The sequence below is a fragment of the Populus trichocarpa genome, chromosome 6 (genome assembly GCF_000002775.5).
Source record: "Populus trichocarpa isolate Nisqually-1 chromosome 6, P.trichocarpa_v4.1, whole genome shotgun sequence".
NCBI lineage: Eukaryota > Viridiplantae > Streptophyta > Magnoliopsida > Malpighiales > Salicaceae > Populus > Populus trichocarpa.
This window is the reverse complement of record NC_037290.2, coordinates 27,241,247-27,265,824: the sequence shown is the minus strand read 5'-3', so window position 1 is coordinate 27,265,824 and position 24,578 is coordinate 27,241,247. Positions and strand designations below refer to the sequence as shown.

Below are 24,578 nucleotides of genomic sequence, written 5' to 3'. Positions count from 1 at the left end.
TTGGTGGATGGTTCCATCTAAGGCAAACAATTGATAAAATTTATTAGAGGTGTATTCCCCGCCCAAATCACACCCAAAGCATTTGATCACAACAGAATATTGAGTTTTGACAAGAGCTCGAAAGACTGCATATATCTTAAAGAATTCAGAACGATGTTTCATTAAATAAACCCAACAATAACGAGTATGATCATCAATAAAAGAAACATAATATCGAGACCATTCTTTTATGGCAACAGGAGAAGGTCCTCATACATTAGAATGAATCAAGTCAAATGGTGAAGAAGAAACAAAAATACTTTGATTAAAAGGTAAAACAGAAAATTTTGCCAGTTTATATCCACTACAATTAGAAATATCACAAGTTTTCAAATTTTCTAAAGCTTCTGTGGATGCCAAAAATCTTAAACGAGAAGACGAAACATGTTCTAGACGAGAATGCCATAAATAAAAACTAGAAGATGAAGGACTCATACGAAAAGAAGACAAATCAGCAGCAGCAAGAACTGGCACTTTTAACTCATCCAAAATGTATAGTCCATTCTCCCTACGGCTTGTCCCAATCAGCTTTTGAGACTGTAGATCCTGTACACAACAAAAAGAAAAGGAAAAAATGACTAAATAATCCCTAGAATCACATAATTGACCAACAGAAGTGTCATGACCCTTTTATTTTAATTATTATTATTATTTTATTTACTGAAAAGGATATAAAAAAATGATGATGAAAAAATAATAATGATGAAAAGCAAGTAAAATGAAAAAATGAAGAATGAATTAAAATTTGGGTTAAGGGCAACATGATTGGAAGTTTTGGGGTTTAATTAAACTTTTGAGTTAATCTAATTAATCCAATCAAGGGTTGAATTAGAGAATTGATAAGTTTTGAGACTTAATTAAGCTTGAAATTAATTTAATTAATCCAATCAAGGTTTTAATTGGAGAATTGATAAGTTTTGAGACTTAATTAAGCTTGGAATTAATTTAATTAACCCAATCAAGGATTTAATTGGAGAATTGACAAGTTTTAGACTTAATTGAGCTTGTAATTAATTGAATTAATGAAATCGGGGACTTCATTGAAGAAATACCAAAGTTTGGGTTAATTGGGGGCAAAATTGCAACAGATTAGAGTCCAAGGACTGTTTTGTAAAATGCGCTGAAATGCAGGGTTCCAATTAAAGTTTATCCAGGGGCCTGCTTACGAAAATTTCAAAACTTCAAGGACCAAAACGCAAATGGCCATTAACAATCGAACGACGTCGTTTCAAATAGAATTGTTCATCTTCTTCTTCACTCGACCGAACAAAAACGGATGCATCGCCATTACTCCTGCAGTAACAGTCAATTTATTACCTGGTAATGGTGGCATTCTGTGGCTATAAAGCCAGAGAAGATGAGAGAGCGCGGGGGGGAAGAAAAAAAACAAAACTAGGGGAACCAAGAGAGAGAAGACTGGAGAGACAAAAACAGTGAGGCGCATTGGCCAACCAACACAGGAGCGCCAACCTCGTCTCCGGTTGCGCCACCCCCTTCCCCCTCCGAACAGACATAATACAGAGACGAGAAGAGAGCCACGAGCAGACTTTCGTTCCTCTGTTTCTTCTCAAAGAAACAGAGGAGGCTAAAGAAAAAGAGCCACGAGTGGAGGAAAAAAGAGCAAAACCGGGGGGAAAGGGGGAGAGAAGACAGAGAGAGTGAGCGACCGAAAAGGGGAAAACACGAAAAAAGCCAGGGGGGAAGAACTGGAGGAAAAAAGGGCAGAACCGAGGGGTTAGAGAGAGAGAGAGGGAGAGAGAGGAAACAAACCCGAAACGAGACTGACACAAATAACCTGAGGGACTCCTAAGTTTTTTTAAACCCCATACCAGAAGGGAAAATTTCCCTCACCAGCACTGGCCTAAAACTACGAAAACGGAAACAAACCGAGAGAAAGTTGAGAGAATTTGAAAGAAACAGAGCACGGGGATAATTTTTCAGACGAGGGCAGAGGAAACAGAGGGCAGGAAGGCAGAGGTCGAAGGAGGAGTTCTAGCTTATTATTGACGGACGCCACCACTGATCGTCGCCCGACACGCTAACACTCCGGCGAAGCAATCTGCAACAAGGTAGGCTTCCTCTGTTTTCTTCGTTTTTCGCTTTTGAAAGTTAAGTGCATTTAGCATTGTGCGAAGGTAATTAATTACCTTCGCACGGCGCCATGCACGCATGAAACTAGTTCATGTGTGCTGTGGCCCAGCCGGGTCACTGGCTTGGCCCAGTGACCGAGCTGGGCCGGCTGGGTCTAGCCCAGCCCATGTGGGCTAAGCTGGGCCCAACCCCAAAAACATAAATAATAAAAAAATAAAATAAAATAAAAAATAGAAAAATAGAAAAAATATGTGTATGCATGAATAAAAATAATATAAATTTACTGGTTTATTCACCAACGCCAGAGTTGGGAATAAAATACTGGTTTAAATTTATATTATTTTTATTCGTTATATTTTATTTTATTTAGCAAGAAAAAATAAAAAAAATATATGTGCATGTATGAAAAATAAAATTTATTTTATTGGTTTATTCACTGACGCTAGAGTCAAGAATAAAAACACTGATTTAATTGTTTTTTTTATTTAACTACATAAGAAATAAAAAATATGTGAATGCGTAATAAAATGAATTTAGTTTATTTGTTTATTTACTAGCGTTAGAGTCAGGAATAAAAAATATTGATCTAAATTTATTTTATAGCTATGTAATAGTTACCAACGCCAGGGTTGGAATTATTCGTAGTTGAATATTCATTGGCGCCAGAGTCAGGAATATTGCGAATAAACCATCAAAGCATAAATCAATAAAAATTTAGCAATTTAGGACAAAACCAGCAATACAGTTTGCCTTAGGCAGAACATTTAAGGGATGATAATATCTTCCTTTTTACGTAACCAGTCCCGAACTATAGAATCTTTGTTGACCAGCTAGGGTTCTTAGTGACCATAATACTAGGTGGCAACTCCTTAAACAAGACATTTTCCCTTAAAAGAACAAGATGTCAGATATCTGTTTTTTTTTTCATAAGATTCAAGATTTTATTTTTAGAGCCGCCGCGATGTCGGGTGCCACAAGAAGCAAGATTCAATATGAGGTTCGAAATAAAATAAACATTAGGAAGAGACAAGTGAGGTGTGACAACAGAACCAACACTTGCTAAGGGCATGTGAGTGTCAGCAGTAGTCATAACAGGAATGGAGGGCGAAGGGGAAACAGAGGTAAAAGATGAAGAATCTGGAGACATATGATGTAAAGCACCAGAATCCAAAACTCATTCAGAATGTGACATACCTGAGGAACTATGATATAACTGACCTATGAAAAAAGAAACGGACATTGCTTGTGGCTGCAAGGAGAGAAGCTTCTGAAATTGCTCAGCCAAAGTACTAGGATCGATAATAGAGCCTGAGGAAGCTACTGCTGTTGTATTGTGGTGTGGTGGTTTATAACCCTGATGTGGTATATGAGCATTAGATTGTGACTGGTTGCCAGGCTTCCAAGCATGATTCTGTTGTCTCAACTTAGGACACTGAGCCTTCCAATGACCTTTCTGCTTACAGAAATTGCATTCGTCGAAGCCAACCCTTGTGTAAGGCTTATGGTGATGATTGGAGAATTACTTAGAGGGTATTGCTAGTACAGGAGGATTAGAAGCAGAAAGAATACCCTTTTCAGAATACGACTGAAGATGTATTTCTTCAGCCAATAACTCACTAACAACTGAGTCAACAGAAGGCAGTGGGGAGCGATGCAGTATTGAACCTCTAAGTCCTTCGAAATCACTGCGAAGTGTTGTTAAAAAATGTACCAATCATTGTTGCTCTCTACGCTCAATATAAGCACCGCATACCTTTAATTATGTCGATTCTGTAAGAGCCAACCGATCCCAAAGATCCATCATGGCAGAATAGAACTCCTGAATACTCATATTCTTTTGGTGAAGAACTTGTATGTCATTCTTTAACTGATACTGCTTTGCAAAATTTGATTGCGTTAATAATCTTTGCAGATGATCCCAAACCTTCTTTAACGTCTCATACTTCGCCAACTGCGTACCTATAGAATGCTCAACAAAATTGTTAATCCAAGTAATGATCTTTGCATTGTTTGCTTTCCATGCATCTATCAAAGCAGCATCCCCTTCCTCAATATTTTTAGGAACCATATAGGTTTCACTGACATATCCCCACATCTTTTTACCCTTAAAAAAAATTTACATTACGTAACTCCAATATGAATAATTCTTCCCATCCAACCTCACACTCACAGACTGAAGCGAATCATCTCTTTCAGTAGCCATAATCAACAATCATAAAGAACCAGAGTGCAAAAACAGTGAAAGATGAAATACCAAATTGCAGAAACTGAACAGATATTGCAAAAACTAAAATTCAATAACAAAAGTGGAAAACGTAAAATTTTCTATGAGACTCTTTCTTTTCATAAAAAACAGTTACCTTGAGATCTTGGTTTAAAAGTCTTGTTATCCTGAATCAAAAGACGCAATCTGTTCATGATTTCGATTAATGATCGATGCAATTGAATCAGTTTTCATATACCAGCACTGCACTGTCAACCATGACCTCAAACATTTGTTGATCCCCCTCAACAAGTGCCTACGTGCTTATCTGTAGACAGATGTGACAGACCCAAAAATTTTCTTACTTTGGGTTCTTCAAACATTGTTCATGGAATAAGTCCTTTACATGTACCGATCAAAAAGTAACTTCCATAAATCTGTTGTTTTAAATCTGCAGCACTTCCACAATCCACACAATTGGTTGCCGTCTCTTGGTGATCTCCACAGGTGGTTCATGTCTATTTACTTCCATCCAGTCACATGTGCAGGTGCATGGGACCTATAGTTAATTTGTTTTTCTTTTCACCTGCTCTTTTGCATAATATGGAATGGGACACTGTTTGCACATGGAAAGTACTTTCTCTCTCTTATCTATAGTGTAAAAGACACTAAAAGCTCAATCAAATAAATCAAGTGGCATAATTGAAAAGATTATTAAAGATTGTGACCAATTGAGGGTTTGTTTGTGAAATAACAAGAAAATAGGGATCAAAATTGACTTTCACTTATTAAATTTTTTTAGGTAATTAGTTCAGAATTAAGGCCCCGTTTGTTTGCTAGAAAGTAGTTTTCTTTTGGAAAGTGAATTCCGGGAAAGTGAATTATTTTCTGATATTTGGTAGTGTAATAGAAACTAAGTTAGAAAACATTTTCCAGTATTTGGTTATGTTATGAAATATGAGCTGAAAAATAACTTATTAATGTTTTATTTTTTTCAAGTTTATTAAAATAATGAGGAACAAATCTTACAAATTAAGTTGAATGAGAATGAAATTGTTAAAAAATATAATTTCATAAAATATCTCAAATAAAATAAATACTAATCAAAATAATAGAGATCAAATATAACAAATAAAAAAATTGAAAGATGAAGAAATTAAAATAATAATAATTACCATTTCATAAATTATTTCAAATAAAATAAGTAACAATCGAAAGAATGAGGATTAAATTTGATAGATAAAAAAATTCAATTAAAAAATGATAAGGGAAAAGCAAATAACAATTATAAAAATGAGGATTAAGATTAATATAAAAATCAAATTCTAAGGGATTAAATTGAAAAAAAAATATTCAAATAATATATATATTGCAATCAAAAGTTTGAGGATCAAATTTGATATAATCAGGAAATAATATGATATTTTTAAATTTTCACAACTTCTAGAAAGTGTTTTCCGTTAACTAACTTTTCTAATGACAAATAAACACAGGAAAGGTTGAAAAGTGATTTTCAGGAAACCACTTTCCGTCAAACAAATGAGGCCTAAACTCATTTACATGCAATTGGCTAATTTATATACAATTTGAAACATAATAAAGGCTGCTAATTAAATATATGTATTAATAGAAAAATATTTTTAAAAAATAATCTTAAAACTAGAACAAATACAAGTTGAGTGAACTCTTCACTCAATGACAGGAAACAAATTGAATAAAATCAATTGGTTTATACCAATCCAATTTAAATTATTTTCTCTTGTATAGAGGAGGTCTTGCTAATTTTTTTTAAAAATAAAAATGGTTTATGATATCTTAATTTTTTAATTTATGTGATGTTAAGGGAAAAGTCAATCACCTGTCATATAAACATGATTACTGCTAGTTCTTCTAGCAATGCTTCTAACGACCATGAATTGTTAGGTGCTGACCTAAAATAAGCACCTGAAAGATAGACATCCACTTACTATGCAAGCTTGTTGAGCACCTTCAAAGTGAAATTTTAAACATAATTTTTATTATTTATTTATTTTCTTTATGCTATCTATGCCAGAAATTAATGGCATAAATTTTCAACCTTATTGGTGGAATATTTTTTCATAGCTATTTGCTAGTTTCTTCTAGTAGTGAAACAACTAAAAAAGAAATGTTGCATTAGTCCTAAATGTTAGGAGTAAATTGAAAGCAATCCCTATTTGTTTTTAGTATGATCAGATTTCTTTGCTCCACTACTTGAAAGACATTTGATACAATACGTTTTGGTCTAAACCGAAGGCAATAATTTTTTTAAAATTAATTGACCAATTAATTTGTTGATTGGTCTACTAACGATGTTTTATGAAAAAAAAACATTTATAAAAGCATGTGAGGTCAGAGAAGCTGATTGGAATATACAGGAGATATTATAGAAAAAGGAAACTAGACGAAATGGAGAACTAGGAGAAATTAATGGCAAACAGATATAAAATTTAGGGATTTAATATTATGTTATTAAAATAAAGGGATTAACTAAATAATAATTTACTTCACAAAAAAATTGTTAAAGGAATACAGTACGTAATACCAACCACGAAGCAAAAGATTTGAGAAAAAAGAGAGAAACAGAAAAGATGTTAATAGATTTTTCTAACTTGATTCTTACTTCAATTAGATTTTTCTATCTTGATTCTTCTAATCAACTTCTCATCGATCTTAATTAGATTTTTCTAACTTGATTCTTACTTCAGGATGTCAATAGCCATCAACTTGTGGAATTTATTTTCTAACTTTTTCTTACTTCACCAAGTCAATAGCTAGCCGTCAACTCCTGGCACCAAAATTTTCCATGCATAACTGCTCAAGCCTAGACATTCCGACTTCTGCTTCCGACATTAGCCATGGAAAATTCAGTGTGCATCCAAGTCTTGATCAAAATAAAACCAAAAAATTCCTCACGAAGTAAAAGATTTGAGAAAAAAGAGAGAAACAGAAATGATGTTAATAGCCATCAACTTCTCCTCTTAATTAGATTTTTCAAACTTGATTCTTACTTCAGGATGTCAATAGCCATCAACTTAATTGTGGAGTTTATTTTCTAACTTTTTTCTTACTTCACCACGTCAATATATAGCCGTCAACTTCTCCTCTTAATTAGATTTTTCTAGCTTGATTCTTACTTCAGGATGTCAGTAGCCATCAACTTAATTGTGGAGTTTATTTTCTAACTTTTTTCTTACTTCACCACGTCAATAGCCGTCAACTTCTCCTCTTAATTAGATTTTCTAGCTTGATTCTTACTTCAGGATGTCACTAGCCATCAACTTAATTGTGGATTTTATTTTCTAACTTTTTTCTTACGATGTCAATAGCCGTCAACTCCCGGCACCAAAATTAGTGATTATATTCAACATCCAAGTCTTGATCAAAATAAAACCAAAAAAGTCCTCACGCGGAAACATTCCATACCATAGAGAGAGTGGACTTGTGGGGATGACTTGTCTTAAATTTACAATCCACCCTTTCTCTCTCAATTTTGAGCAAATTAAAAAAAAAAAGGTCCTAACGCGGAAATTGCCCATACCACAGAGACTTTTAAGGTTGATTTAAAAGCAGAAAATTCATGAACTGATAAGAGAACATCAGCGAAGGGAAAGTGAAGATTGCAGGTAACTCTGCTTATCTCTTTTAGTATTATGTTATATTGTGGAATGTAACTCTGCTGTAACTGAGAATCACTTAAATTAATTCACTATTAGAAACTAATTATTGATGATCTCATCAACCGATTTTGTTGGTTCAGCATAGAGATTAATTTATCATGCGTACAGATATTTTTCTGAAAGGGCATGGAGGATTTGATTGATGGGAAATAACTTGAAAATTGTTTTAAAGATAAAGTAAGAGAATAATATATGAACACTTCAGCTTATTCGTGTGCTGTCGATCTTGAACTCTCGACATCAATCCTGAAACTCTTCTTTTTTTGTTCAGATCTTTGAAAAGTCTTATCTTTGCTAGACTCGAAATGGCTGCTGGGAAATATCAAGAATCCTACTCTTCACGGTTTTCTAATTGTAAATATCAAGTGTTCTTGAGTTTTAGAGGTGAAGACACCCGCAAGAACTTTACCGACCACCTCTACAAGGCCCTGGTTCATGCAGGGTTTCACACATTTAGAGATGATGATGAAATTCGGAGAGGAAAGAATATAAGGCTGGAGCTCCAGAAGGCAATAAAACAATCAAAAATAGCGATAATCGTGTTCTCCAAAAACTATGCTTGGTCAAAATGGTGCCTCGATGAACTTGTAAAGATCATGGAACGTAAGAGGAATGCTGAATGCATAGTTTTCCCAGTATTCTATCATGTGGATCCATCTGAAGTCAGAAATCAAACTGGGAGCTTCGCTGCAGCATTTGTGGAACATGAAAAGCACTACAAGGAGAAGATGGAGCGGGTGAATGGGTGGAGGATTGCTTTGAAGGAAGTTGCAAATTTAGCTGGAATGGATTTAGGAGATGGGTAAGTTATATCTCTTGATGAAACTATACATAGCATAAGACTAGAATGCTGGCCGTGAACTTTTAATTAATTTATTTCAGTTAAGTGTACTGATAAGAAAACATACAAGAAAAATATAATAAAATACTTATGATTTCTTCTTCTTCTTCTTTTCCGATCATGATTTGGTTTTAATAGGTGGTGATAACGCACCTACAAATTTAACTATCATTCATGGACACGCAACCCGGTTTAATTTCTTAGCTAAATGTTGTTTATTTCTATCCTTTATAGAGAGGCTACTAATTATCCCACCTTGTATTTTACTTTTTGATGCAGGTACGAGGCACAGTTTGTCCAATCTATTTTGGAGAATGTCTTAAAGAATTTGGATCCAAAAATATTTTGTCCCCCTTCATTTCATCGGAAGAGATGCTTTAGTACAAGATATCAACTCATGGTTGCAAGATGGATCCCATGGTGCTGTCATTGCTTTACTCTATGGAATTGGTGGAGTTGGAAAGACAGCCATAGCTAAGAGTGTTTTTAACCAGAACTATTATAAATTTGAAGGAAAGAGCTTTCTATCAAATTTTAGGTCAAAGGATGTAGTTTGCCTACAGAGGCAACTTCTTTTCGACATCCTAAACAAGACTGTTGAGATAAATGATCCTGATGAAGGAATTCTGAAGATTAAGCATGCATTATGTTGCAGAAGAACTCTTATTGTTCTAGATGATGTGGACAAAAGGGACCAATTCAATAAAATCATTGTCATGCAAAATTGGCTTTGTAAAGGAAGTAAAATCATTGTAACAACCAGAAATAAGGGTTTGTTTTCAGCTAATTATATTCAGTGGATCCCGTACAAAGTTGAACTGCTAGATGATGAAAAATCACTTGAGCTTTTCAGTTGGAATGCCTTTGGACAAGCTAACCCTGTTGATGGTTTTGTGGAAGACTCTTGGAGAATAGTACATCATTGTAATGGACTTCCATTAGCTCTTGGAGTTATTGGCTCTTCATTGTCCGGAAAAGGAAGAGAAATATGGGAAAGCGCATTACAACAAATGGAAGTGATTCTTAATTTTGAAGTTCAAAAGGTTCTTCGAATAAGTTACGACTTTCTTGATGGTGATTATCCGAAGAACTTATTCCTTGATGTCGCATGTTTCTTCAATGGAATGGATGTGGATGATGCAGTTAGGATACTGGATGGGCTCGATAAAGGTGCAAGATTTGGGATTGACAATCTCATCGATAGATGTCTTGTTGAAATCAACAGTGATCAAAGGTTGTGGATGCATCAACTAGTAAGAGATATGGGAAGGGAAATTGCTCGTCAAGAATCACCCAAATTTCAAAGAATATGGCATCATGGAGATGCTTTTACAGTTTTGAAAGGAACTACTGTAAGTAGCTGAATTTTTTTAAATGTCTACTTAAATGGTTTGTGGTGCCTTGACATATTCATTCATCTACTTTCCTTTCTCATGTACTTTTAATACTGTTATGCAGGATGCTGAAAAATTGCGTGGCCTTACCATTGATATGCATGCATTAATGGAATATCATTATGCAGAAGTTGTCTGTACTGATTCAATGGTTTGTCGCAAGCGCCGCAGGCTTAACTTCTTTCAACAATGGCTTTTTGATTTTTTCGATGGGGGAAAATTACAAACTGGCCAAACAAGTTTGTTTCCCATCCTCAGCACGGATGCTTTTAGAAAGATGCCAGATGTAAAATTTCTCCAACTAAACTACACTAATTTTCATGGAAGTTTTGAGCACTTTCCCAAGAATTTGATATGGTTATGTTGGCATGGATTGTCTTGGAGCTCCATACCAAATCACGTATGCTTGGAGAAGCTGGTGGTTCTTGATCTATCCAGAAGTTGTCTAGTTGATGCTTGGAAGGGCAAACCGGTATGTATCAAGTCTCTCTATAGCTATCTCTCTCGTTTTCAATTGATAACAACTAAATTCATGTATTTTCACAGTTTCTTCCAAAATTGAAAATTCTTGATCTCCGTCACTCTCGTGATCTCATTAGAACCCCAGACTTCTCGGGTCTCCCAGCCCTTGAAAAGCTAATACTTGAAGACTGCATCCGTTTGGTTCAAATTCACGAATCTATTTGTGATTTACAAAGATTGTTGATCTTAAATCTAAAAAATTGTACAAGTCTTGTGGAGCTTCCAGAAGAAATGAGTAGATTGAATTCACTTCAAGAGCTGGTTTTAGATGGTTGTTCAAATCTTAACAGCCTGAATATGGAGTTAGAGCATCATCAGTGGCGCAAGTTGCTTCAAAGTGATGGAATTGTTGCAAGTACATCATTCATTTCATCTCTTCCATTGAAGCTATTCTTTCCCTCTAGGTTTTCAACGAGGAAAATGTTGAGATTTACCTCGTTTTCATTGCCACGCTTCTTGGAGAGTCTAGATTTAAGTGGAACTCCAATTTGTTTTCTTCCAGAAAGCATCAAGGATCTTGGTCTACTCAGACATCTATATTTAAGAAATTGCAAGATGCTTCAGGCACTCACAGAGTTTCCATCCCATTTGGATTCGTTAGATGTGTCCTTTTGCTATTCACTGCCAAGATATGAAAATCTAAATAGTTGGACTGAAAAAGATGGTTGTGCTCACTTAGTCGAGTTCCAAGATGGGATAAAGCAAGAATTACTCCAAAAGTTAGACTCTCAAATGTTCAGAATAATGGAAACGGTTAGTGCTCAAATACAGACATCGAAATTTCAGGTCCTCCCTCACCCATTTTATTGTTTTGGAAATCTACATTTGAATACTTTTCTTTTGCTCATTTTATAGACATTGTTTTGGTGGTACAGATAACATTTATGGATGGCATATTCAACGTTGCCGTATCTGTATTGGATGAAGATGAGATGTTAAGGAGGTTTTGTGCAGAGGGAGAAGAGGATAAATGGCTAATTCAGAATGAGTTTGTAGATAACTTTTCATTCAAAATATCCTCACCTCCTCCTGCGCACCGGATATGTGGCTTTAATCTGTTTATAAGTTGTGTGACGTCAGCATACCGTGGCTTTAGGAATGTTTATATTGAAATCAGAAACAATACCAGTGGCCAGTCCTTGCGTCGTCAGGTCCATGTCTTAGATATGCGTTTCGATGATGAGGTTCGTGCAAGCCAATCGCTAAGCCACTGGAAATTAGGGGGCGATGATCCTACATTTGATAGTGGTGATGACGTGACAATTTCAATGGTTGTCACGTCAGCTAGTCAAATAAGGACCGTTGGTGTACAATGGTTGCATGAAGAGGAAGGAAAGGATGATGATTTTATCCAATCAAAGGATGGAGTTATCAATGCCCACAACAATAGCGATGATGATGCAGCACACGTAGCCAATGTTGAAATAGCTTCTCGTATTTTTAGAAATTATTATTGTGCTTTCCATGGTAAATACAGTGCTCGCAATTTCACTTATTGGAATTTTGCAAAGAAGGGTGTATAACTTGTATTATTTCAACCGTAAGGGGGTTTTCTTTCTCTAGCATGAGATATTTTATTTATAAATATTTGTAAGGGCTTTCATATTCAAAAATAAAATATGATAATATTTTATTAATTTGTATTTATAATAAGATATATTAAATATCTTATTTTATATGTTAACCTTCTATTGACCAAAATATATGTAAATGTTCATTTTTTTTCATGTTATTTTATCTATTTTATTTCATTTTTTTATGTAAAAAATAAAATAAAAATAACAAATGATAAAATTTGATTAGTATTTTTTTTGTTTCTACGTATAAGAGGATTTTATAATTTGAATATATTTTATTTTAATTAAAAATTGAATTGATTTTATTAAATTTTCACAATAAATTAATATAGATATTTTTATTGTAAAAATAAAATATAATAATCATCAAAATTAGAAATTTAAAAATTAATTTTGATTGAAAATTATCATGGCATGCTCTGTTGATTTTCCCAACCCATTCTCCTGATGCAAGATCGAGTGCTAAAAGTATTCAAAGTTTAAATCTTCAAGAAATTGCTGAGTATGTCTGGGGAGAAATAGACCGCAACCTCATCTTGTAGAGCATGACCAACGCCACAGTGCTGTGGTTTTGTGTAGACCCTCGCAAACCCCATCTTTGCTTCTTTTTTAAGAACTGAGTGGAGGAGGCGGTGGGAGTGGCCCGATGGCAGTGATGGAGGTATTAAAAGCTCGACCTGTGTTGTTGCACATACACAAGGTTACCTTCTGTAGAATTTCAAACTTCTGCAATAACAGTCTCATAAGCTCTTTATTATCTGGGTAACCGCATGGCATTCTCTGGCTATAGGGAGGGTTTTTTTAAATAAAAAAAAAAAAAAAAAAAAAAAGAATAAGGAGGGGGATCGAAGAGCAAGAACAGAGCAAACACAGTACAGGAAGGGAAGAGAAGCAGAAGGGACGAAGATAAAAACAGAAAACAGGGAGGAACGAAGAGAAAGAAAATAAACGGAGAACAGGGGGGAACGAAGGAGAAGACAAAAATACAGGGGGTGAGAAGGAACGAATGATGAGAAACAGAACCAGGGAAGGCAAACGAGCCTAACACAGAGACGAAAACGATAAAACACAGAGGAGGGAGCTTCCATTCAAGCAGCAGCACCTCACGCCTTCATCACCATCGTCTTCATCCTGAGCAGAAAAACCAGAGAGAAAGCAGAAGGAAAGAAACAGTCAGAGTAAAGAAAGCGAAAGGAGGAACAGAGGAAGTATTACATAAAGCATCAAAAAGTACAAAGTCAACAGATGTTCTGCAAGATGACACTACCTCAAGACAACTAAAGTAACATCCAGAATCACAGCTCTGCAAATTAATGAAAATTATCAATGAGGACATTACCATCCCCATTTGCTGTTCTCTCCAGCTGATCATCATCCCCTTGTTGCTGCTCACCATTTTCCAAGACTGTGAACTCCACAAACCCATTTGCTGTTTTCTCTTAAACAACTAAAAAACGCTCGAGTTCTCTTCCAATTTTCCGATGAGCCAAGTCAACGGGAAACCTCACATACTCTTTTGACAACAGAATCCTATTACTATCACACCATGGAACCTCCATTCTTATAGAACCCCCACTCAATAAACCTCTTGCCATCAGCACTTGTAATCCCTGATTCCCTAAACCCACACTTTATAGCCAAAGACACAAAACATTGTGCAGCTTCAATGTCCCTCCACTCCACAGGAAAACAAAAATAAAAGATGCTTTTTTCCCTTTTTTTTTTCCTTGACTACCGGAAAAAAAGGAAAGATTTCTACATTATTCAATTTTTGGTTTTAATATGTGGTGATAACATTGCTACAAAAGTACCGATCAATCATTGACTCACAGCCTGGTTTAATTTCTTTTTTCCATGATACTAAGATTTTGAAACTTTACGGAGAGACTACTAATTATCATACATTACATTTTTCTTTCTGATGCAGGAATGAGGCACAGCTTGTCCAATCTATCGTGGAGAAGGTCTCAAAGAATCTGGATCGTAAAATATTTCATGTCCCCCTTCATTTCATTGGAAGAGATCATCTGGTAAAATATATCCACTCATGGTTGCAAGATGGCACCCATGGTGCTGCTATTGCTATACTCTATGGGATTGGTGGAGTTGGGAAGACAGCCATAGCAAAGACTGTTTATAACCAGAACTTTCATAAATTTGAAGGCAGGAGCTTTCTATCAAATGTTGGAGAAAGGTCAAAAGAATCCAACGGTGTAGTTTGTCTACAGAGGCAACTTCTTTCTGATATCCTAAACAAGACCGCTGATGAGATACATGATGTGGATGAAGGGATTATAAAGATTAAGGGTGCATTATGTTGCAGAAGAACTCTTATTGTTCTCGATGATGTGGACAAATGTTACCAATTCAATGCAATTGTTGACATGCAAAATTTGCTTTCCCAAGTAAAATCATTGTAACAACTAGAAATAAGGCTTCGATTGTAAATCTGAATTGTTATGGCTAAGCTATTGGAAATTTGGGTCCAATGATCCTGCGTTTGATACCGGTGATGAATTCAGTGTTTCAGTGTTTACAGATGATCCTGTTGTTCAAATAAAGAGGGTGTTAAGATATTGTCATTTGTGGCAATACCCCACCACCAAGCAAGTGGAAGCATGAATTGTGCCACAATTCATGCCATGGTTTAAGGCTTTGTTGACCCCTCCATGTTGACAAATGTGCTGGAGGGGCTCACCATGTTTGCCTATAAAAGAGGCAATTATTTGAGAGCAAAGTGAGAGTGCAGAGAGTGAAGTGACAAGAAGAAGAGAGAAAGAGGAGTTGTTGCCATGGGCAGCAGCCCTGCTGCCTTATGCAGCAGAGTGTGTGAGCTGGGAGTTGAGTGATCCTCCTCCTCTATGTATTTATTGTATCCTTTCTCTATCTCTAAATAATATGGACTCTCTCCCGTGGATGTAGGCGATTTGCTGAACCACGTAAAATATTGTGTCCCAGTGTGCTTTCCCTCCTTTGGGCACCTATCAGTACACCACCGGTCCGCACATGGGGAGCCGGAATCTCCAACAATTGGTATCAGAGCACATGGTTTAAAGGGGTGTTTGATTTTGCTCAAAAATGAAAGTTGTCAAAATTGTGTTTTGGCCATACCACTGTGTAGAGGAGGAAGAGACGAAGCCACTGTTGAAAACCGCGTCGAAATCGAACGCCGGAAACCTCCGCACGCGCCATCACGCGCCGGCGAGGAGACTGTCCATGCGCACAGACGCGCGCCACGCGTCTTCTTCACCCGGATGAGCTGACCCGACCCGAATACCAGACGACCCGACCCACGTGCTAGACTCGGATAAGGATGATGTCAGCATGACGTAATAATGACGCAAGTATACACAGTCAGCAGACACGTTAGCGTCCAGTCAGCATGCCATGTCAGCCTCCAGTCATCAGACACGTCAGCATAGTGGGTCCCACTTGCCACGTCACCAGACGCGAGCCGAGTTGAGCCGATATGAGCTGTTTTGGAGCCGAGCCGAGGGATAAGATTCTGTGCAGCAGAGTCTACGTGCAACCGGATCTTAGATTGAATCTGGGCCGCTCATTAAGCCAGATTGTTTTGATCAAATCTTAGCTGTCTGAAGTGCAATTTGGACGATTTCAGACTTGTTTCCAGCTAATTTGACCGTTCCGGATGCAATGGTACGGTCCGATCGTTGATATTTGTGACCAAAAATGGCAGTGGTGAATTAACAAAAGAGATTGCCCGATCAGGAGGTATCTGAAGGTCATAATTGTGATCGATGGAGATGAAGAAGGAGAAGGTGCACATGTTTACCCAATTACATGTGCTGAACTGCTAAGTGGGTAGATTTTTAACTGCCTTGAGGGAAGGCAAAATTGGGACACTCTGGACACCCGGTTATGTGGACAATTAGAGGTGTAGAGTGAAAATTGATGAAGACCAATCTTGATGAATCTAAGAACTGGTAGTCTCGCTAGATGTTGAGAAATCATGTATTAAACCAGTATATTCCAGATCACTTGTAAAGGAAAGCCATGACAAAGCTAGCAAATGGTTGTATATACAGAAAGACAGTACGATGGATAGATATGGCCTAAGAAGTTCTGTCTAGGAGATTGAGTTTTAAGCGGGACCAGTGTGACCCCTCCAATCTTTCCTGGGAACTTGCTTAGTGGAAGGATTATCCATACGGTACTATTTTCGTATATATAGCAGTTTGTAATGAAACAATTGAAGACTAGCAGGATGGCGGCACAAGGGAACAGTTGGGTTCCGAAGGTTCAAGGATCTGATAGAGTGGTGATTTCTCCAAAGAAGTTAGATTTGGTGACTGTGATTTCTCGAGGGAAGAATTGATGAAGACCCTGATAATGGAAGAGAAATACAGCAAGGGGATAAAGATTGGCAACCTATTTTGACTTGAACAGGTGTTGTGACAGGATGAGCTACTGTCAAATATAAGCAAGGAATAGGGAGAAATCTGGAGAACAGAAATTGCACGAGGGCACACGGAGATTGTGCAGGATTACCCGTAGGATCCAACGAGGTACTGTAATGAGACAACAGGTGCAAGGAGAAGAAGTGTTCCCAGATGAAGCTCAGAGTAGAGACTGTTAAAGTTTGTACAACAGGAAGTCTTTTATGCTCTTGATGAAGACAACAGGCGAAGACCTTTCCAATGCATGCAAGGATGGAAAGAGAGCTGTTGCAGAGGCACCTAATTGAGGGGTGCAAACGCCTGTGATAAAAGGCGATCGCCTATGATGAAAGGCGAAGACACCAAAGAGAGTTGGTGTAGGTGGAACTGTCAAGTAGAAAGGTGTAGAAGCTCCAAACATAGAAATCGAGGTGGAGGATTGCGAGGAGTATACCGCAACATTCTCTTTCTATGTAATTAGTGGCAATGATCTCTCCCATAGTGCACATGGTGGTAGAGAATTTTGGAGCCACTTTGAAGCATCTCAGCTGAAGGAGGATGCGACCGCCCCATGACAACGGGCAAAGACGCCTTAGAGAAGGTGTGAGGGCTGCAATAGGAGCCCCATTTCAGACCGCCACATGACGATGAGCGGAGACACCTAAGGAGAAGGTGTGAGGGCCATAATATGAGCCCAGTTCAGAACGCCTCAGAGCCAATGTAATGGCTAGATATGAGTGGACAGGTGTATAGCCAATGAAGTGGCTATGATGAGTATGGAGACAAATGCAGGATTGACTTTCATGGATATTGCCCCCATGCTAAAGATCAATGAGCTAGAAGACATTTGCCTTGGACAATAAGTGGGTGACTTGTGGAGCATTAAGACGCGGCTGCTATGAAGAAGCAGAAGGGCATGCGCAGGTTCCGGGAACGAGTTGACTCTTGTCAAGGTGGTGAGCTCGGTAATGGCATTGTAATACTCAGAGTATGAAGACAGATATGGATCAACCTCTAATGGGCTGCCCCCATGGTTAAAGGTGGAGAGCTACTTGGACTCTTACGACTAAGAGCGAGAGACTCACGGAGAAGTAAGGCGTGGTTCCTAGGGTGGAACAGAGGGCATGCGCAACTCCTGGATGAGTAGACTCTTGGAAGAGTGGTGAGCTTGTGATCACATTGAAATACTCAATGACTGTCGCACTTGGGAATATTCGTTTGAGGGGGTGTTGTAAGCCTTGGTGTAAGGCTTGAAAAATCATTCCGGACCGAGCATGGTTGATATGCTCGAAGGGGAATGTTGGTTGAAGACGCTCTCAGAATGGTAAGCTTGGAAGAGCTGCAGAATACAAGCTTGTGCAGAAGAAGCAAGAGAACAATTGCCCACATAAATGGCAAAGGGGGTGATTGTTAAGATATTGTCATTTGTGGCAATACCCCACCACCAAGCAAGTGGAAGCATGAATTGTGCCACAATTCATGCCATGGTTTAAGGCTTTGTTGACCCCTCCATGTTGAAAAATGTGCTGGAGGGGCTCACCATGTTTGCCTATAAAAGAGGCAATTATTTGAGAGCAAAGTGAGAGTGCAGAGAGTGAAGTGACGAGAAGAAGAGAGAAAGAGGAGCTGTTGCCATGGGCAGCAGCCCTGCTGCCTTATGCAGCAGAGTGTGTGAGCTGGGAGTTGAGTGATCCTCCTCCTCTATGTATTTATTGTATCCTTTCTTTATCTCTAAATAATATGGACTCTCTCCCGTGGATGTAGGCGATTTGCCGAACCACGTAAAATATTGTGTCCCAGTGTGCTTCCCCTCATTTGGGCACCTATTAGTACACCACCGGTCCGTGCATGGGGAGCCGGAATCTCCAACAGAGGGTTGGTGTACGAATGCTGCATGAAGAGGAAGGAACTGATGATGATAGCAGCTCATCAAACACTAGTGATGATGTACATGTAACGAAAGCAGAAATAGCTTCTCATATTTTTAGAAATTATTATTGCAATGACCGTTATGATTTTGATAACGAAATTATTATGTGTTTTTTTGAAAAGAAATTAAATGTGAAAATAATGATGGGTTGAGTTGATTTTTTTTTTGATTTGGTGTTATATTGAAAGCTTTTTAAAACCTAAAATAATTTGGCACTCAGTGTACAGCTATGAATTTGCATCATTTTTTGTATGAAGCAGGCCAATTTGATTTGTGACTCAGTGTCCAGCTACCATCTTCAACAGTCTTAACCACAGCAAAGACTTTGGGATCATCCTTAGCCAAGTGTAAATATAACACCACCCTCACAAACCAAATCATATTTTGCCTCATCCAAGTAGTTAAGAAGGCCATCATCAGATTCTCTGTGCAACAAATCTTTCCCGATGTCTTCTTCATGCACTTTCAATTCCAAATCAATCGAATAGGAACGTTGCTCTTCATTGACTTGATGTGTCTGTGACAATCCACCAGTAGATGTTTGAATCAGAATGTGGAGAAGCTTCATCTGAATCAGAGTTTAAATGGACATGATTATTTTCCATATTCATATACATAGGGTTAGGATCGTAGCCAACAGAAAGGGAGGAAATTGTTATCAGCTAGTTTTTAGCCATATTTATCTATAGGTTATGGTATTTTCTTATGTTCTGATTTTTTTACTTAGAAAAAGTCTATGTAGTTATGTAATCCCTTAGATGAAAGGAATTATGGTTGTTATGATTCTTTTTTTATGATAAAGATCTTGTAATTTTTTATTTTGCCTATAAATAAATTTGAGGGATGACAGTAACCTAGATGTTCTTGCTCTGCCCTTTGTTATTTGTTTAAGTTAAGTTCTCTAAATACCATTTGAACAACAGAACTAAGCTGCAGAGACTGATCCTGTGGGGAGATAATTAAAACCAGAATTGCTATAGAGTCAGAAATGTCGAATTCTTTGTTTATTGCTCCATTATTATTCCAGCACGATCTCATGGTTTTGTTCCCGCATATCCTCCATGTTTGTTTGCACCTTAATCAATCTGATCCTGAAACAACAGCCTGCATATATATGCTGCAAAACGATCTTCGTTTGCCAATTGTATCCAATGCTCCTGCAACTTCTTATGTTCCTCTTTCACAAATTCTTTAAATGGTTGTACATGCAAGTTATCAAGGTCACCTAACGCACAGTTAAGAGGTTTAGATTGAATTTTTTTTTTACTGGGATTGCTTCAGGCTCTTAACAAGTTGGTGCTGCTTCTTGCTTATCTTCAAGTATGACATATATTTGGCACCGTCGCTATGGTGGATATTGTGCTTGTGTAGTTTGTCCCCTTTTCCAGGTCTATCTGAAGCAACCACTGGCTTTCCACGTTTCTCCTTCATGGTGCCTTTATCACAAATCCTCTTTTGAAACTCTCCACCCTTTGTTGCAGGAGAGTTCTCATTATCACTGCTAGATGCTTTCTCCTCTGCAACCAAGGAGCAAGGATCCCGGAAAGGAAGTTTTGTAGAGCATATGGAGAAGGTCAAGAAGTGAAAATTGCCTCTGGCCTCCAAAGCACCATGATGAGTGCGTAACGATGGCCTTCTTGAGATTGAATTGTGGAAAGAATCTATTTGAAGAATCCAAGGTTTGAGCATACTGAAAGGAAGTGGGTTTATCTCTTGCACGATGGCCTCCAAGTTATTATCTCTTGCAAGTGAGAAAACTTTTCCCAACAATCGTTCACTTTCTCCATATTCAACAGGCATGTCTTTTCCGTATTGACTCGTACAGAAATAATTTCTGAGTGATTTTTTTTCTGATTGGGAATCAATCAAATCCACAAGCTATGAAACTTTCCTCATCCTGAAGCGAGTAATTCATGTGTATACAAGGTTTCCAATGCCCCTTACAGCATGACAAATAAGAAACATGGAGAACAAGCCTGACGGACCTTCAAAAAGCACAACCATCGACATAATCAATTAATGGGCTTCACATGTCTAGCCTACCACACACCATCCAATGAATATTGGAGCAATCTTATGGAATATGAATCCCAGTGGGGCTTTGTGGCCACGTGATTAGCTGTAACTAGATTATTTACCTGAACTGTATTACTAGTAGGGCAAAGTTTTTTTCGATGTAAAAAAGATGTTAAGGTGATGTTAGTGTTTTTTTAAAAAAATAATCAAATACTCAGGTTATTAATTTGATTTAGTTTAATAAATATAGTTAATTTAATAATATAATTAAAAAAATAAACAATAATAACAGTAAACAAATCAAACTAAGATAAAAAAGTCGCAATGATCAACTAAAAAAAAAAGTTTGCCAATATTATAGAAATATATCCTCCTAGTATTTGATAACGAAGCAAAAACATTAAATGAGAATGCGATAATCTTATAAAAAAAAATGAAACTCAATTTTAAGCAATCAAATGTTAAAGAATAAAATAAAAATAAAATCAAATTAAAAATAAAAAAATGATCTAAGTCCACTCAAGTCAGCTTGCTAAATACATAACCTGATCCTGAGACCAGGATAACCTTGTAGGAAAAAAAACAACAACAAAGCTCAAATCTCTAATAATCCAATGTTGAAGGGCGAAACCGGAAAAAAAATTCAATCTAAAAAAACAACGGAAAAACAAAAAGATTTATGTTAACTCACTAACATTATGACTCAATACATGAGATTGAAATAATAAAAAAAAACCTCAAAAAAAATAAAGTCAACTCGAGTTAATATTCAAAACTTGTGGTTCAGATTATGAGACTGTAACTAATCTCATAGAAGATAAATTTTCAATCAATAAAATATTAAGGAATAGAATTGAAAAAATAATCAATCAAAAAATAATGAGAAACAAATAACAATAAAAAAATAAGATCCAAATTTTACATAAAAAATAAAATTAAATAAAATATTGATGGATAAAATTAAAAAATAAACTCAATTAAAAAATAAAAATAATAATAATTAAAAAAATAAAAACCAAATTTACCTAGAAAGAATTGATCTTCTTCACGAAGAAGCATGGCCATGCTACTAAAAAATTGGCCAAGAAAGAATTTAACGAAGAGAAATTATATGTGTGTTCTTCGGATTCAACATGGCATCTGACCTTGGCAAAGGCCTAGGATTATTTGGCCAACGGGTTAGCCCGAGTCTATTATAATGGTTCGATCTAACTAGTTACGAACTTGGTTTGATAAAAGTTGATAAATGTAAAAATCAAGGTTAGAGTCCGAATAATTGATTTGTCAAGTTGGAGCAAATTATAACTGTCATGTTTATGTGTCCCCTCCTACCTCGTAAAGAAGTTGACTCCCACCTTCATTATATAAAGAAAAGGATAGGAAGAAGAACCTTGCACAAAAAAAAAAGAAAAAAAAAAGCATGAAGCATCCACTACTTACAATTCAAAAGGCAATTAGGAAAACAATGCTCCAAAAGCTAAATTCATATATATTACATTATGGGTCCATCGTTCGTTCATCTCTAGTTTACTTCTGATATTATTTTCTTGCAGCTCTCTTGACTATTTGTCCAGGACCAGTCCCCTCACAATATTGAAGCTCACAAACTTATAGTTAAACTAAAGTTATGTTTACAATTCTAATAATTGATCTTCTTTTAGTCTTAATGGTTAATGTCTAGTTGTTGCACTTCAAAACTCATAAGCTCTCAAAATTTAATCATGTTTATTTACAAGAAATCATTCTCTAACCACCATTCTTTTTAAAACTCAAACCTTCAATAATAACAATTTAAGAAATAAACTCCCTTGTTAATCATATTAAACCTTCCTGGCAAAAAATATTTGGAATGAATATAGATTTATAGGTTGTCAAAGAACCATCTTAACCCAATAGTTTAAGCTGTTAGGTGAGGTTTCAGGATATAATTTATATTATTCTTTAACGCTTCTCCTCAAGTGAAAGGTTTTTGAGCTTGAAACTTGCACATGTTTATTTTATCTTGTGCTTACTTTTTATCAAATAAATAGGGATGGTGAGATTCGAACTCGTGACCGCATGGTCATCAAGGCTCTGATACCATGTCAAAGAACCATCTCAATCCAATAGTTTAAACTGTTAGGTGAGGTTTCAGGATATGATTTATATTATTTTCTAATATAGATAATTAAGAGAAAATTGTACTACACTTAGCTTTTATTGGGGAAAAAAATTTCTGATTTAAATCTAACCACTTATATTTTTCAATTTATATATAAATATGTAAAAAATTTACATATGTGAGATTAATAGTTGGAAGTGTTGGAAGAAAAACCAGTGTGATAGGAAATTGATAGGAAACAATGTAATAAGCAAAACTAAAAAATAAGAAAAGGATTTGAGAAAAAAAACAATTTTATTAAATGTTTTTCTCTTATATATTCCCCTTTACATTTATGTTAATTATGTTTTTTATTTCAAGTTTATTTACAGAATTTAATTACTAAACAAACAAGGAATTAAATAAAATACTAATCTAAAAATTCTCTCAGGTTAACTGATCACTGATTCATTTATTCATTTAATTTAACCAATTGCTTTGTTTTTCCGACTAATTCTTCATATATCTACTTTACTTTCAACAGATTAATGAAAAATTACAGGCTAGTAAACTTTCCAAGTCAGATATGAAGAACCTTGATCCTGCACGTGCCCTTGTAAACGCGTGATAAATGATTTGAGCAAATTAAAAAAAAATTGATGAACGCGGAAATGGCCCATACCACAGAGACTTGTAAGGTTGACTTTTAAAAGCAGAAAATTGATGAACTGATATGAGAACATCAGCGAAGGGAAAGTGAAGATTGCAGGTACTCTCTCTCTCTCTCTCTCTCTCTCTCTCTCTCTCATCTCTTTTAGTATTATGTTATATTGTGGAACTGAGAATCACTTCGATTAATTCACTGTTAGAAACTAATTATTGATGATCTCATCAACCGATTTTGGTGGTTCAGCATAGAGATTTATCATATGTACAGATATTTTCTGAAAGGGCATGGAGGAGTTGATTGCTGGGAAATAACTTGAAAATTGTTTTAAAGAAAAAGTAAGATAATAATATATGAATGCTTCAGCTTATTGGTGTGCTGTGTGGATCTTGAACTATCGACATCAATCCTGCAACTCTGTTTTTTTTGTTCAGATCTTTGAAAAGTCTTATCTTCGCTAGACTCGAAATGGCTGCTGGGAATTATCAAGAATCCTACTCCTCACGGTTTCCTAATTGTAAATATCAAGTGTTCTTGAGTTTTAGAGGTAAAGACACCCGCAAGAACTTTACCGATCACCTCTACACGGCCCTGGTTCAAGCAGGGATTCACACATTTAGAGATGGTAATGAAATTTGGAGAGGAGAGAATATAGATGTCGAGCTCCAGAAGGCAATACAACAATCAAAAATATCGATAATCGTGTTCTCCAAAGACTATGCTTCGTCGAGATGGTGCCTCGATGAACTTGTAATGATCATGGAACGTAAGAGGAATGCTGACTGCATAGTTTTGCCAGTATTCTATGACGTGGATCCATCCCAAGTCGGACGTCAAACAGGGAGCTTCTCTGCAGCATTTGTGGAACATGAAAAGAGCTTCAACGAGGAGATAGAGCGGGTGAATGGGTGGACGATTGCTTTAAAGGAAGTGGCTGATTTAGCTGGAATGGTTTTAGGAGATGGGTAAGTTGTGTCTCTTTATGAAACTATACATAGCATAAGGACTAGAATGCTGGTGGTGAAATCTTAATTTCTTTCAGTTAAGTATACTGATAAGAAAACATATAACAAAAATTAAATAAAATACTTATGATTCCTTCGCTGTTTTTTTTTTTCCAATC

General features: G+C 36.4%; 1 protein-coding gene across 7 annotated transcripts in view; it reads left to right on the top strand.

Annotated features, from left to right (window-relative positions):
* Positions 1-24,578, top strand: part of LOC18102882 (disease resistance protein RPV1) — a 202,412-nt gene that overhangs the window by 71,028 nt on the left and 106,806 nt on the right. For 2 of the 7 annotated variants that reach the window (XM_052454039.1, XM_052454040.1), the window contains exon 2: positions 8,303-8,415. In XM_052454039.1, coding sequence (XP_052309999.1) covers positions 8,337-8,415 — 79 coding nt within the window. In that variant the 5' untranslated portion in view covers positions 8,303-8,336. Of the gene's footprint in view, positions 1-7,725; positions 7,978-8,302; positions 8,416-23,481; positions 23,558-24,578 lie in introns of those variants that run through there. The other 5 variants (XM_052454032.1, XM_052454028.1, XM_052454035.1 and 2 more) reach the window with 4 other exon arrangements.